This window comes from Equus asinus, chromosome 23 (genome assembly GCF_041296235.1).
Source record: "Equus asinus isolate D_3611 breed Donkey chromosome 23, EquAss-T2T_v2, whole genome shotgun sequence".
Taxonomy (NCBI): Eukaryota; Metazoa; Chordata; class Mammalia; order Perissodactyla; family Equidae; genus Equus; species Equus asinus.
This window is the reverse complement of record NC_091812.1, coordinates 67,796,946-67,812,081: the sequence shown is the minus strand read 5'-3', so window position 1 is coordinate 67,812,081 and position 15,136 is coordinate 67,796,946. Positions and strand designations below refer to the sequence as shown.

General features: G+C 61.0%; 1 protein-coding gene across 4 annotated transcripts in view; it reads left to right on the top strand.

The window, feature by feature from the left end:
• Nucleotides 1-1,455: 1,455 nt before the first annotated feature.
• The window catches only part of FGD3 (FYVE, RhoGEF and PH domain containing 3), a 41,852-nt gene continuing 28,171 nt past the window's right edge, over nucleotides 1,456-15,136 (top strand). For 2 of the 4 annotated variants that reach the window (XM_070495673.1, XM_014864810.3), the window contains exons 1-3: nucleotides 2,193-2,706; nucleotides 12,241-12,395; nucleotides 13,097-13,589. In XM_070495673.1, coding sequence (XP_070351774.1) covers nucleotides 13,140-13,589 — 450 coding nt within the window. In that variant the 5' untranslated portion in view covers nucleotides 2,193-2,706; nucleotides 12,241-12,395; nucleotides 13,097-13,139. Of the gene's footprint in view, nucleotides 1,595-2,192; nucleotides 2,707-4,150; nucleotides 4,413-12,240; nucleotides 12,396-13,096; nucleotides 13,590-15,136 lie in introns of those variants that run through there. The other 2 variants (XM_044756693.2, XM_070495671.1) reach the window with 2 other exon arrangements.

Below are 15,136 nucleotides of genomic sequence, written 5' to 3'. Positions count from 1 at the left end.
TTAAAAATTCTTCTTACCTGAAGTCCTAAGGACATGTCTACATATTTTGTTCTGGAGGTTTTAAGTGTTCTTGCTTCTCATATTTGGTCCTTTATTCATCTGGAGGATATTTTCATGTATGGTGACAGGCAGCAACCCCGTTTTATCCCTCTCCATACTTGCTGAGTGGTCCATCCTTTCCACACTGATTCAAAATGACGTCTCTACTGTGTGTGCATCTGTGCATGGGATGCACACGCACACACACACCTGCACACGCATGCACATGCCCTTCTCATCCACGGCCTTGCACCTGGCACTGTAGCTGGGCCTGTTTGCCGGTCTGTCTCCTCCAGCTTCTGAGCAGCCCTCAGAGGGCGGGCCTTACATTCTCACTCTCCATGAGCGGTGCAGTTTGTGGCATGAGACTCCATCCTTCATCTGTGGAGCGGGGACCTGTGCCAATTCGTGACTTTCTCGTGAGGACAAGAGCAGATGGTACTGGAAGGGCTGATGTGGTGGTGGGCAGTGGGCTGGGAACTCCATACGTGTCGTCACGATGACCTTGGTGTCTGGAGAGCTGGCACATGGCGGGGTGTACGTGCTCACGGAGAGAGCTTGAGCCAGGGCTGGACAGGAAATGCGCCTGCGGTCTGTGGACTCTCTGAACCCTGGACTTGGCCCCACAACTCTGTCCCCATGCTGTCCACTGCCCCTTGTGTGGACCTTCCTGGGCTCCTCACCGGCCAGTCCCTGATCCCAAGAGATGCCCCACGCCCTCCTCTTCCAGGGGCAGGCACTGGGCGTGAGGCTTTCTCGGGATGCAGGCGCTGCCCAGTTCAGCGTCCTGGGGCTGCTTCCTCTCAGCCAGCCTGGGGCTCCATCCCTCTGAGTGCCCGGCCTCCAGGGTTCCTCTGCCTTCTGCAGATGGGCTGCCCCCAGGTCATTGCCAGCTGGCCCAGCAGGTGGGGCTGGGGTCCCTGGGGCAGAGCCAGGGCCCTGGGAAGACCCCTCCCCATCAGAGCTGCCCCCTGTGCAGAGAGCTGTCTGGGGGAGGAGCGAGCAGCCCCCAGAGGACAGGAGAGGGGGTGGTGGACAGCAGGCACGCGGTCCTCCCCTGAAGAGCCTCTAACCCCTGAAGTTATTTGGGGTCATGGGAAGTGAACCGCACAGCACGGGTCTTCACTGTTGTCACTAGGGAGCTCTGCAGGGTTGACCACTCGGTTTGGACCATTGGGTCATTAATGAAGTAATTGGATAGAGAAATGGTAATGTGCCCATTGATGCCCGTGGCCGTGGCTCTACTGGGGGCTGACCCCTTGACCTCCAGGTCGCCCCTTGCCCTTCTTCTTGATAACGGTCTTATGTCACCTATCACTGTGTAACAAACTACCCAGAACTTAGTGGCTTACAATGACAGTAAACACTTAACTCAGTTAGTTTTGTACCCACTTCTAAGTCATTTGCTCCCTCGCAGGAAGTTGGTGCCGCTGTTGGCCGGGTGCCCAGCCCCTCCCCACCCGCGGCTCCCGTAGCGCTGCCTGGGCATCCTCAGGACGTGGCAGTGGGCTCCCTGGAACAAGTGACCCAGGAGAGAAGGCAGAAACTGCATGTGGTATGTGACCTGGCTTTGGAAGTCACCCCGTCATTGCCATGGAGTCCTATTGGCTACGGGACTGGATCAGCCCTATTCAGGGTGGATGTGGCCACACAGGCTCAGGGTCACCAGGAGATGACCATCACGGGCCACCTTGAGGGTGGCTGCCTCATGGTGGAGACACCCCCCAAGATGGGAGGACTCTGGACCCCAGTTCTGCCTTCCAGCCCTGCCCTGCCTGGCCTACTTCTTGTCTGTCCCCTGCCCGGACCCTCACCGTTTGGGTCCTTACACCTGGCCTGCTGCTGTGTGGCCGGCATTCATCTCTGCTTTCTCAGTTCGTTTCTGTACAGTGGGGACCTGGCCTGGGTCCCAGGCCCTGACGGGGCCCTGCTGCTGGTCTCCAGGCTCAGGGGTGTCAGTGGGGAAGGGCTGTGCTGGGGAATAGAGGAGGTGCTGTCCTTTCCAGCCTGGGCAGGAAGCATCCAGATGGCCCACCTGCCACAGGCCAGGCTCTTGTTCCTCACAGACGCCCACAGCAAGTCCCCTGTTCTCTTCACTTTATGGAGGAAGGACTGGGGCCCAGTGACGTGTGCAGGTCACACACTCATCCTTTGCCACCTGCTGGGGGCAGGGGAGCAGCTCTGGGCCCTCAGTGGTGGGGGCCGCTGGCTGGGCCAGACGGAGCTTGTCCCCACCTGGGTCTTCAGGTCCCTGGAGGGGTTGCACCTGTGTCCCAGAGCAGGGCCTGGGCCCAGGCTGCTATGTGTGTGGCCTGCTGGACCTCCTCAGACGCCCCTCTCTGAGGGTCCGAGTGGCCCTCAGTTCTGCTCAGAAAAGCCCACAGAGGTAGAGGCAGGAGGGCTGCGACCTCCACGCCCAGGACCCCTCAGGGCCGGAGCGGCTGGTTAAACTTTAAACGGCCACAGGCTGTGGGACCTGGGCCTCAGACTGCGCCTGGCTGGTTTGGGCTGCATTTTTGCAAGACCGGTGGCTGGAGAACCAGCGAGCTGGGCGGGCGGCAGTGCGGAAATGCACCTCCGTTTGGGGACCCATGTTGCGAAAACAGCAGGAGGAAGTTGTGTCTGCTGCCGCCAGATCAGCCGGGAGGGAGGCGCCGCCGAGCGCAGGTGAGTGGGGCTGGCTCCGGGGTCTCCTGAGAGCCAGCACTGGTCCCATCGTCCGGGCACTCCTGGGATGGGGCCGGTCGGAGCGGGAGTCTGGGTCTTGTGTCTTTAAGGCGGGAGCTGCCGAGGGGGCCCCCTGTGGCGTCTGGTTGCCCTTGGCTTCCTGTGCTGCCTCTGGCCCTGTTTGTGGAAAGTCGGTACCGCTGGCGTTGTGGGCAGCAGATCCTTCATAAACACCGAGGGCCGGTGTCTTCTGGGGCGGCCCAGACTCTAGCGGAGACTACCTGGAGCCTGGGAGGGGCTGGGGTCCGCGGCTGACCGGTTCAGGGTGATCCCTGCGTCAGCCGGCCAGTGCCCCTGCCCACGGCCCAGCCCCCTCTGTCGCTGAGGCCCCAGGGCAATACAGGTCGTCTTTTGCCTGAGCCTGGAGGGCGGGTGGTCCCAAACGCAGTCCCTAGGGGACTAGGCCTTCCCACTCGGAGGGGGTTCCGGAAGGTTCCTCTGCAATCTGCAGTTTAGATACTGACAGACAGGCCCATGTATGGTGGCGCTTCTAAGAGGGAGGCCCCAGCCCACCAGGGCCTCCCAGGGTCCCCCACTCGAGGGCAGTGGCCAAGCCACTGGGAGGGGCTCGTGGGCCAGGGGAGGGTCTCGGATAGCGGTGGGAACACCAGAGGCTGCCGTGTCTGTGCGCGCGGTGCAGATAGCGCGACGAGCCATGCAGTGGGGTGGTTGGAGGGCACAGCGCACCCAGTGCACTGGCTCCTGCACCCTCCTGCTTGGCGGTGCGGGGCTCCCCGTGACAGGATGCTCAGCCTGTCCACGGCTTCCCGGGGCGGGGAGGTGCTGCGGGGTCCCCCTGGTGGAAGGAAAGACAGGCCTGGGGCCTTCTGAGACCCCGCTGGAGAGGGCAGACTGGGCATGGGCCGCAGGGGCTGGGCTGGGGTGATGCCTTGGCCCACTGGGACGCTCGGCGTGGGCCCTGCTCCGTGACTTTGGGCAGCTGCTCCCACCGCTGCTTTCCTGTCCGCGAGGTAGAGCTGAGTGGAGCCCGGCTCCGAGCGGAGCACACGCCTGTGGGCCGGCATGCTGAGGGCAGCTCTGCAGTTGCTCAGGGCCTCCCTCGGATAACGCCAGGGCCGACTGGCTCGGCCGTTCTTTCGGGAGAGGAAACTGAGACACACAGAGCCCCACTACTTGCCCGGGGCTGCAGCCTGCACCTGCCCAGCTGGCCCAAACCCCAACCTTCAGAGCCTGACCACTGGCTCGGCGACGGCCCCCTGGCTGAGCTGGGCTGGGTGCTGAGGGGAGGAAGTGGTTTGTCCCCAGCTGGGTGGCTTCAGGAGGCCAGAGGCCCCGCTTCCGCTCCTCCGGGCTGACGTGGTCTCCGCACAAGACCAGCACCTCCCACAACGCAGGGCCCCAAAGCTGGACAGGACGTGTGCTTGTGCACGCACAGGCCTGGCCTGCGCTAGTCTGTCAAGGTCAGAGTGTAGATGAGGCCTGAGAGGAGCCCCAGAGCACAGCCCGGCTTTGCTGCCCTGAGCCCCTCAATAGTCCTGTCCCCGGATGCAGAACAGTGACCACAAAGAAGTTGCTGGTCCCAGAGCCAGGAGCACCCGCCTCGGCACATCCTGTCTACCTGCCCCAGGTGGGCTCTGACAACCCCCAATGACAGATGAGGAAACTGAGGCTCCGCAGTAAAGGGGGTGAGCATGGGAGTCAAAATGCAGCCTTGGGTGTTACTCAGTGTAGGACAGATGTAAAACCCAGACCTGAGCAGGAGTCACCCACCTGCACAGCCATCTGGCTGCCTGTGGCTGTGAAATCCATCCTGGCTCCAACCCCTGGGTCCCACCTCCTCCCTTTCTGGACTCGTCCACCGGGGCTCACTGCCAGCTCTTCAAATGGCCTGGCTCACTCTGGTTCGCCTTCATGCCCTTCCCTCTGTCTGAGATGCTGTCCCCTCTGTCTGAGTCCCCATGTGTGGTGGTGATGACTGATCACCTAGGTGCCCAGTGAGGTGGGCGGTGATGGACCTTACGAGTCAGTTCTGGGGGCTTTGGTGGGGCACACGTGCAGCCTGTTGGTGCCCAGGACATGGGGCTCTTGCTGCTGCAGGCGTGTGGTTCCAGGAGGGTGCATCTTTGAGCTGGGCTGCCCTTACCCGGGAATAACCGGGCGGGGTCACTGTGCAGTTAGATGAGACACGGGGGAGCCAAGCCTCGTGACAGACGAGAGAGGGGGACTTGACCTTCCGTAAACTCAGTTTAGATTTATAGTTTCAAAATCTGGACTCAGCTGAAGCGTGTGTGTGTGCTTCTGTGGGAGCGCACATTAGAACGGAGTGAAGATGCTGACTCAGTCCATCTACCCTCTGTTCACCAAACACACTCACCAAGTCCTGCCATTTGCAGGCAGGCACCTCGGGAAAGAGGCCTACATCCTGGCAGGGAGCAGGGTGGGAAGGTGTGGGCGTGCCTGGGGGAAGGCCTGTCACGGAGGCGGGGAGCCAGTGCACAGGTAGCTGGGCCAGGCTGTTCCTACAGAGGGAGCAGCTGTGCAAAGGCCCTGAGGTGGCTCCTGGAGCCAGGGACGTGTGGGAGAAGTGTCAGAGCCACACTGGTGAAGGATTTCTGTAACATTGGGAAGCTGTTGGAAGGTTCTTGTTTGTTTTGTTTCATCACCTTTTTAATGAAATATTTCCAGTCTAATCAAAAGTCGAGAGAATTCTGTAGTGAACCCAGGGTGCCCAACCGAGGGGGTCAGAATGGACTGAAGAGCCCCCTCCCTGGCCCCAGTCATGGGCCTGGGGGTCTTGGTGCTGTGGGGGTAAACTGTTTTCCCCCAAAACTTGGTTATGAAAAGTTTCAGACACAGCAAAGCTCCAGGAATTTTGCAGCGAATCAGCCCTGAGAGCCCAGCTCCCTCTCCCAGTCTGTCCCGCAGGAAGGCCTCTTTCTATTTTAAGGTCTGATTTTATTTTTAGAGCAGCTGTGAGGGGCGTGGGAATGGACAGTGACTGTAACGTTTACGTTCTTCCTCGACGAAAGCAGAATAAAATCAGGAACAAAATAGGAAATAGCAATAAAATAAATAAGTACAGAAAATTAAAGTAGGAAGTAAAAGAAAACTATGAAGTCAGGATGTAAGCACAGAGGGAAGCGGGGGAGGCGTGGAGTCCTGGCCCAGCCCTGCGAGGCCCGTGCCAGCCCCGGGGGTTTGCGCGCGGGGGGTCGGCCCGAGCTCGCAGTGGCCGCCGGGCTCCGCTCTGAGGGGCCCAAGCCTGCAGCGCCCGAGCCCGCGCCGGCGAGGGGTCCGGCCGTCGTGTCCGTCTAACAGACGAGGAAACCGAGGCCCGCGCAAGTCGCGCTTGTCCCCGGCTGCCGGCCGTGAGCGGAGGCCGACCATGCCGACCGCAGCCGCGGGCCAGGCCGCGCGCTGTGGCCCCGGGTCCGCGCAGGGGGGCGGCCGTGCGCCCTGCGGCCGCGGGCTGTCGCTGGGAGACCCACGGGCGGCCTGGACGGAGCGGGGCGTCCAGGCAGGGCCTCCGCGCCGCAGGAGCCCCGGACCTCGGGGTGCGGGCGCTGGCCCGCTGCTCTCACGCCCGAGGTGCCTCCTGGGGAGGCTCCCACGGTCTCAGGAACGCGGTCCAGCAGGGAGTCATGCCACGTGTCCCCACGTCATTTGTTGGCCTCAAAGAATGACACCCAGGCTCTGCGCGGGCCTGAGCCTCACCCCGCTTGGGGGACCCGAGACTCCGGCTGCAGGCCGGGGCCAGGGCCACTGGGAGCGCAAGCTCAGTCCACCTGCCCGGGTCTGTGCGCTGCCTCGCCTGGGGTCTGAGCCCCCCGACCGTGTGCAGGCGCGCCCAGCCGTGTCCTGAAGGGCAGGGTGGGCATGGCGGGCAGGACCGGCAGGGCAGGGGGGCAGGGGCAGGGCAGGGCCAGCAGGGTACGGGGGGATGGGGGGCCGGGGCAGGGCAGGGCCGGCAGGGGAGGAGGGGCAGGGCAGGCGCAGGGCTGGCAGGGCGGGCAGGGCGCGTGCGTCAGCGGCCGTGGAGAGGTTTCAGCAGCGCTGGCTCCCGCCCAGGCCTCCCACAGCCGCAGGTCTCACAGCCTTAGGCTTCCACGGGGGCGTGTGGAGAAAAGGGCAGGGGTGAGGCCCAGGGCAATGGGGGCAAGGCAGGGAGTAAGTTTTAGGTGGTTTTGAATCGCTGTCCCCTTGGTGCTAATTTACAAAACTTCTGATGAAAACCTTTCTGAAATGCATTGGTTTTTTTTTTAAGCTCTTTTTTATTGTGATAAAATACTCATCACATAAAATTTACCATTTGAACCAATTTTAAGTGTACGGCCCTGTGGCGTTAGGCTCATTCACAGTGTTGTGCAAACACCACCATCTGTCTCCAGAACTTTCTCATCCTCCCAAACTGAAAGCTTGTCCCCGTTTTTCCCCAAACTGAAACACTCACCCCCAGCCGCCTCCCCCAGCCCCTGGGACCAACGTCCTACTCTCTGTCTCTATGGCTTGGACTCCTCTAGGTCCTCATGTGAGTGGGATCACAGAGTCCTTTTGTGACTGGCTTATCCCACTGAGGGTAGTGTCCTTGAGGTTCGTCCATATTGTGGCAGGTGTCAGAACTTCCTTTTCAGGGCTGAATCATATTCCACTGCAGGATAGACCACTTTTTGTTCATCCGTCCATCTGTCCATGGCACTTGGGTCGTCCACCTCTGGGCTTTTGTGAATAATGCTGCTGGAACACAGGGGTGCAGACCTGTTCGAGTCTCTGCTTTCAATTCTTCGGGAGAAACATGTTCCTGAGGACGTAGCGGTCTCCTGCTGGAGTTTGGTGCTGGCGGAACTGCAGCTGGAGCCCCCTGAGGAGCACTGAGACCCCCACCTGCTGTCCAGCCTGCAGCGCCACACATTCACAAGTCTCTCGGCGCATGTGTGATGGGAAATTTTTACTTCCTTTTTGTTTTTCCGTATTTTCTAAGTTTTTCTAAGAAGAACTCGTCATTCATATGGTTTAAAAAAGCCAGAATAGCTTTCAAAAGTGATGGTGTGAGCTGTTTGGGGAGCGTCTGGTTGGCATCTAAGCAAGCAGGGGCAGTGTGTGCTGATCGCCTCCCTGCTCCCAGCTCGGCTTGCCCTGCTGCCCCTCCCGCTGACCCCACCACATCCCGGAGCAAGTGGCGCCCACGGCGTCTGCGTCCATCTCCGTGTTCTCAGCTCACAGGGTGGGGACCAGGCCACCTGAGCAAGTAGCGTGCTTTGGAGCCTGCTCCTGGAGCTGGTAGCTTCACTGACCGGCCCTCACTCCTTCCGTCTGGCACGGCCAGCGCAGTCAGGCCCTCGTCACTGTGGACACGGCCTCTAGATTCTGCAGCCCCATCTTCCAGCCTGCGCCCCACAAGCAGGTGTGCGCAGCCCAGCGGTTCTGATGCTGCCTCCTGGGGCTTTCAGCATTGTTTGGACTACCTCCCGCTTGTAAAGAGCAACCCCACTGAGCACTGTCGTCTCTCAGGGTGCGGGGACCCCAGGCTGGCCAGGCGCAGCGGGCGGCTCTCACTCAGGGCGTCTGTCGCCAGACGGTGCTGGAGCCGTTTCAAGGGCTCTTCTCTCACGCTCTCCGTCTGGTGGCTGCTGCTGGCCGTCAGCTGGGGCTCCATATGCCGGGGCCCCTAGGCCACATCACTGACAAGACAGTGGAGCCCCTGCCTGCCCGGGGCCTCCGGGGTGCAGGTGACAGCAAGTGGAGGGATGCGGTGGTAGTTTTAGCTGGGGCTCCTGAGGACGGGATGTCTGAGGCAGGTGGAGCTGGGTGGTGGGTGGACTCGTGGCCCATCTGCAGGACCATCCCTGTCCATCCCGAGTAGCTGCTGAGCAGTGTAGGGGCTCCAGGGCAGGAACCTCAGCATTCATGCTGCCCTGTCTGCTGACTGCTTTGGATGGAGCCACTAAACGGTCCACGTCACCCTGGGTGGTGGGGCATTTAATTTCTCTGTACTTGTGCAGTCCCCACACCTCCCCTAGTCCCAGTGTTGGGGCCTTTGATGCTGGGTGGTGGCAGCCTCGGGTGTCGGGGACCCCTGGACCCTGGCTTAGTCCTGCAGCAGGCACAGCTTACCTGGGCCCGGCTCACGTGGGGTTGGCAGGAGCCAGCCTCACTCAGCTTAAGCAACTCAGGGCTCCTAAAGGGAGAGCTGAGTGGCCTGGTAGAGAGAACCAACAATGGCTCTTGGGCTCCCACGTAGTGACATGTCCCCGGCCCCAGCTGTCAGAGTGAGCCCGGAGCCCAGTCCAGGGCTTCAGAGCAGCACGTCTGGTGGGCCCAGCTCCTGGGCGCCGGTTTCCTCCAGGCCAGCGTGGCCAGGGTCAGCCTCGCGTCCCCGTCTGAAACACAGAATGTCACCCACCTTGATGATAGTGACTGAGCGAGTGTGCAAAAGTGCTGGGCACAGCTCCCAGCACATGGGGTGTGTGCGTGGGTACATATGTGCACATGTGTGTATTGTGAAGGCATGTGTGTATATGTCCGTGTGTGTGTGTGTATGTGCATGTGTGTCCCCTCCGAGACCTCCTGTCCCCCTGAGCAGTGTGGAGGGGAGGCTGGAACTGGACTGGGAGACCAGTGCTGAGGTGGGCAAGGCCGTGGCTGTATCTCACGGCTTCCTGAACCAGACCAGGGGGTGTTCTCGGCTGTTGGCATCCAGGACCTCCCTCTGCCGGCATCCACTCTCCCTGGAGGACATGTTCGTGCTGAGCCTTGGGCTTTCCTGTCGGCGGAGCCTGGCTCCACTGCTCTTGCACAAAAGCCCTTGGAAGATGCGATGGCCACGGGTCAGGGCCTGCAGGGGAGGATGCTCCCCTCTCCTCTGGATGGAAGCGCTGCGCAGGCACGGGGCTGCTGCAGCCTTCCCAGGCTATGTGCCTCCACACGCCTCATCAACGTCCCCTCTGTAAGGAGAAGGTGAACCAGGAAACTGTCGGCAATGCGCCAAGCTGGCACAACTCAGAGGTGTCACCTTCTAAGAGGTGTAACTGATACACAATTTGTTGTGTGCGTTTAGGGCATAAACGTGATGTTTTGACACATGTGTACCGACCCTGACGCCACCCCACAGTTGTGATGCCAAGCATGTCTTCATTGCTCAAAGCTTCCTCGTGCCTGTTGTAACTCCCACCCCCGCCCCCCCGCCCCTCCTGCCAGGAACCCCGTGCTTTCTGGCACCAGGGATTGGTGAGCATTTCCTAGAATTGTGTGTGAATGAAGAAACAAGGAGGCTCCCTCCGTTTGTCTCCTTTCACTTGGCATAATTATTTCCAGATTCATCCGTGTTGTTGGAAGCAGTCTTTTTCCCTCGATGTTCTGGAAAGGTTCGTGCAGAATTGGTGTCATTTCTTCCTGAAATGTTTATAGAATTCACCAGTGAAGCCAGCCGAGCCTGAGTTTTCCACGTGGAAAGATGTTTAAACACCAACCTGTCTCGTGCTGGGTGTCCACTGAGCTCCTGAGGTCTGTGGATTCACAGTTTTCATCAACTCTGGGAAAACTGGTTTCCTCAGACATTGTCCCATCCACCCTGTCCTTGGACTCCGATTCCACGTACGTGGTGCTGCTTGAGGTTTCCCTTTCACGCACGTTCTCTCTTTGGGGAGGCTCCTGTCGTCTCTCCAGATCCGCTTGCTTTTCTGCCACGGTCAGTCCTTCCGGTGGGTCTTGCTCTCACACTTTGTGGTTTTCTCCCGTAGACGTTGGGTGGGCATCTTTTTGTACCTTCTGTGCTTCCAGCCCCTCTTGAACAAGACGGACTGCAGGCCGCCCGGCCGCCTTAATGACCTGCTAAGCCCCGCTTGGCACCAGCTGCAGGTCAGTTTCGACTCTGAGTTTTCCTCCTCTGGCCTCTGTGCGCCTGGCAACCTTTAGTTGGGTGCCCGACGCCGCGACCCTCGCCTCGCTGGGTGCAGATGCGCTGGCTCCTGGAACTGTTCTTGAGCGTTGTTCAGGGATGCGGTTAAGCTGCTTGTAAACAGGTCGGCTTCATGCTAAGATTAGTCAACACTTGTCACGCAGGACTGGGCGGAGCTCACTCTGGGGCTAATTAGCCCCACATCAAGGCAAGATCTCTGACGGCAGGCCAGGACCGTGGGTTTCCAGTCTGGCTGGTGGGAACAGGCAGGTGCCCTGCCCTGTGTGAGCGCCAGGCAACATTCCCTCTGACCTCTCGGGCCGTGTGGCTTCCCCACAGTGCTCTGAGCCGCCCCATCCTGGCCCCTCCTCAGCTCTCTGCTCTCTCTCTCTCTGCAGCCCCCTCGTGTCCTCCAGGGCCTGCTCCTCCTGGACTCTCCGCCCCATCTCCTCACTCAGGGTCCTCCTGACTCCACTGGGGTCCCCTTCTCCCAGCAGGAAGCTGGGGCGACAGAGGGCTTCCCTCACCTGTGTGACCTCAGGAGCCCCGGGCCGGCTGCCTGGCGTGGGCGTCTCTCCAGCTGTCGTTCCGTCAAGTGTGTCCATGTGTTGGTTGTTTCAGGCGAGATGATAATGCGGCTTCCATCACTCCGTCTTGACCGGAAGCAGGAGCCCTGCGGTGGGGCTGCAGCGGGCTCCACCTGGTGCCAGACACCGCGCTGGCACTGAGGCTGACTGCGCACATGCATTGCATCTGGCATATTTTTACTGTGGTGTTGGGTCTGATTGCTGGAAACTGGAGTTTATCTCCCATGCTATGAGAGGAATGCAGCAAAGCACGTATTTTCTCTTTAGAAATCTTGATATTTTCCCGTTAAGCTCCTTAGGAATTTGGCCGTGGCCAGTGACCAACCCACACCCGGCACTGGTTTGGTGTCGCTTAAGGAGAGGTCCACTCGCAGGAGTTTGGCCACTGGAGAAAGTGAGCCAGATGGTCTCGGGGCGGAGTTGGTGTTGGTCCCGGCCTCACCAGCCCTGGGCGCCGGGGGAGGCAGCTGACGCCCCATGTCCCACCGTGCTGCCCAGCCGGCCAAGCGGCAGGCTCTGGACGTCTCTCTGGTCGAGCGTGTGAGACCTGTGCCTTCGCCGGTGGTTCTTTGTTCTGTTCAGTGAGTGAGCGCTGAGTGTGTAAACAAACTGCCGGCAGCTCGGCTGAGTGTGAGGGCAGGGCTGCGCACGCCTGGAGGGTCCGGGAGATGTTGGGGTGTGGCTGGGAAACACGTGTGCAGGCCAGGCCCTCCTCACACTGGGTGGGCTCCACACCCTCGAGGGGAGCCTGCCTCCCTGGCTTGGGTGCGCGTGGCTGGGGACGCGCTCGGTCTGTCGAGTTTCAAGCTGGCCCTGGGGCAGCCCCAGGCCTCCTGCGCTGCTCTGGGTACCACCCTGCCCCAGGGCAGGAAGCGGCCTCTGGCCACCCTGCAGGCCTATGACCAGCCCAGGTGCCCCTCACCTTCGGAGGCACACAGCTGCCTGTCTACCCTCTCCCTTTGGAACTGGGCCCTCGCCCCTGCCATCCGGCCCCAGGGAGGAGCTTGTCATTGTCCCCTCCTGTTGTTTTAGAACCTACTGAACTGCTCCAACACTGCTGGACCAGATTTTCAGTGACCTCTCAGCCTCACGGCCTGAGCCGGCCAGCCCAGACACCCCGACGCAGCTAGCGGGGAGCCTGACGCCTTCCCGCCTCAGCACCCTCAGCGGAGAGTCTGCTGGCCCAGGTAACCAGCCTGTCCCCCAGGGTCAGCGACCCCGGCTCCTGGTCCCCGTTCCTCTCTGCAGCTTCGCTGTGGGTTCAGGAGGAAGGTCTCGAGGAAATCGATCTCCCTCTGGCCCATCCTGCCCTTGAGGCCCCGAGCTGATGCCCGGGCAGTTCTCTGTGCGTGTGGACATGCTCCTGCTCCTCGGGGCCCAGGAGAGGCTGGGGTGGGAGCGGAAGCCGGTCCAGCGCGGGTGGGGAAGACTTTGGGGTGAGACCAGAGTCTCTGGAAGGTGCGTGGCACCTGTGGGGGATCCTGAGTCACCTGGAGCCGCGTCACAGGATGAAAACCACACCATGGACCTGACGTGCTGCGCTCACGACGTGAGCGCGGTGACTCTGTTCGGTGACTTAATTCACTGAGCTGAGGGCGTCTTCACACTACAGGATCCTTTCCCTTCTCTCTCTCTCTCTCTCTCACCCCTCCCCTCTGTCTCTACTTTCCTTCTTTTTTTTTATGTAGAATAAATTTATTTTTAAAATAAAATGCTTTCCATTTGTCCTTTCCCAAAAGCCTGTCTGGACAGGCCCCAGTGGAAAGTGACGGGAGGCTCACTTCCACACACAGCACCAGCCCACCTACCCCTGCCACCTTTCTCAGGGGCTGCCCCGGGGGCGGGTCTGGTCCTGCTGGCATTGACTGTGCTCGTTTCTCCCCGACAGGAAGCCCCAGCCAGCCCCCCACGGAGCTCGGGGAGCTTTCAGGATGGAGGCAGATGGGGGGTCCTTGACCCCCCTGGGTGCCACTGCTGCCCAGGGGGTGCTGGACACTGGGCCTGGCTGCTCCTCCCTGGAGCTGTGCGACACAGCCCCGGGGAAGTTCCGAGCGCTGCCCCTCGGGGACCCTGCCAGCCAGACTGATGCAGGCTCCAGCCCGCCAGACACGGGCCCTGCGGGGGAGCTGAGCAACAGCACTAAGATCCCCAACCGGGACAGCGGGATCGACAGCCCACCCTGCAGCGTGGCCGGCGAGCACTTCCCCTGTGAGGAGGGCAGTGAGGCGGCCTCCCACCCCCCGGTCCCGGGGCTGCACCCAGAGACGGCCCCGGATGGCAAGGCCCCACTGGAGGAGGCTGAGAGCGACGTGGGCGAGGGCAGTGTCGAGGAGCCTGACCCCAAGGACGGCCCCCCGAGGGCCAACACGGACCCGGCCAAGGTAGGCTGCTCTCCCGCCCTGGGTAGCGGGGCCTCCTGCCTGGGGGCTTGAGGTTTCGGTAGTGTCACCCACACCTGGTGCTGGCAGTCGGGTGCACACCCTGACACTGTGCTCAGAGAGGCCCCTGTGGCGGGTCAGTGGCAGGCCCTGAGGGAGATCATGCAGTGGGGTCCCCAGCACCTCGGGTGACAGACTCACTCCTGAGCCTCAGTTCCCGAGGCCGCACAGTGGACCCCACCCAGGGCGGCCACAGTGGCCTGTCTTAGTGGTGACAGTGCCACCAACGCCCTTCGCTGGTGCTTGCTGCCCACCTTGCGGAACCCCTGTGAGGAAAGCAGTGTGAGTATCACCCCAGTTTATGAGTAGAAAACCCCAGGGTCACCTGCGGACGTGGCAGTGGTGGGAAGGGAGCCCGAGCAATGAGCGGAGCCCCAAGCAGATGGCCGCCCGGGAAGCAGGTGTGCCCGAGGCCGCGCAGGTCGCCTTGGGAGGAAGCCCGTCTGCGGCGTTTTGGCCTCTTGGGCTCTGGGCTCTGTGCTGCGACTCATGGGGATGCGGATATAAAGCAGACGGCCCCCGGCCGTAGAGAGACCGCCTGTGCACTGGGAGAACGGCCTAGATAAGTTGCACGTGACTGGGTCCCAAGAGAAGCACAGGTGGCATCTGACCAGGGTATCTGACACGGCCAGCGCTGGGAGACAGGACTGTCAGCGAAGGGCGGCTGCGTGCCTGCACTGTTGTGAGCCAGCTTCTGGGGGGCAGGCTGGGGCTGTGTTTTAATCTAGGTGTCATTATTATTCAGGTGCGGTGAGGCCAAGAGATGAGGAGGTAACTGCCTCTGAGACATAGATTGGTACTCAGATCCCAAGAGGAGGGGGCAGTGCCACGCCACAGGGCCACACAGGGAAGCACAGGGTGGGTCAGGAGGTGGAGGGAGAGCAAAGTGTGAGCGAGAGCCTTTCCTGAGGTTTCTGAGGGAAGGAGCAAACGAGGCAGGGTGAGCAGGCCAGTTAACATCACTTGAGCTGTCTCTGGGCACAGGGGCTGTCCCTGGGCGTCTGCACCCAGCCTGGGTGACTAGGGGGCCAGCGGAATAGCAAATAGAAAGGAGGTGGTTGGGATGTGGGCTCCGGGTGGTTGGTTTGCATTTGAAAGACCCTCTTGCAGGCAAGTCCTTTCTGTCTCTAGGAATCAGCTAACACTGGGAGGCCCCAATGTCAAAATATCATAAATACAGGGAATAAATGACGTGGTTAGTACGGCTGTACCTCCTGTGGCTCTCAGGTGTGCTCCAGGGAGAGCTCAGGGGCTGCTCAGTCTCCCAGGTGCGGGGGAAAACGCAGACGGGCCTGGCCCAGTCGTGCCCTCAGAGGCTTGCTGGGGAGCGCCTGGGTCTGTGTCTGCAGTGTGAAGGTGCCGACACTCCTGTGGCTGGTGGAACGGCTTGTTTTCTCCGTCACAGAGTGTCTGGTTAGAATGCCCTTCATCACATGCTGGCCCATCCTCGGGATGGAGTGCCGGGACCGTGTGTCTCGCATCCCTGACCC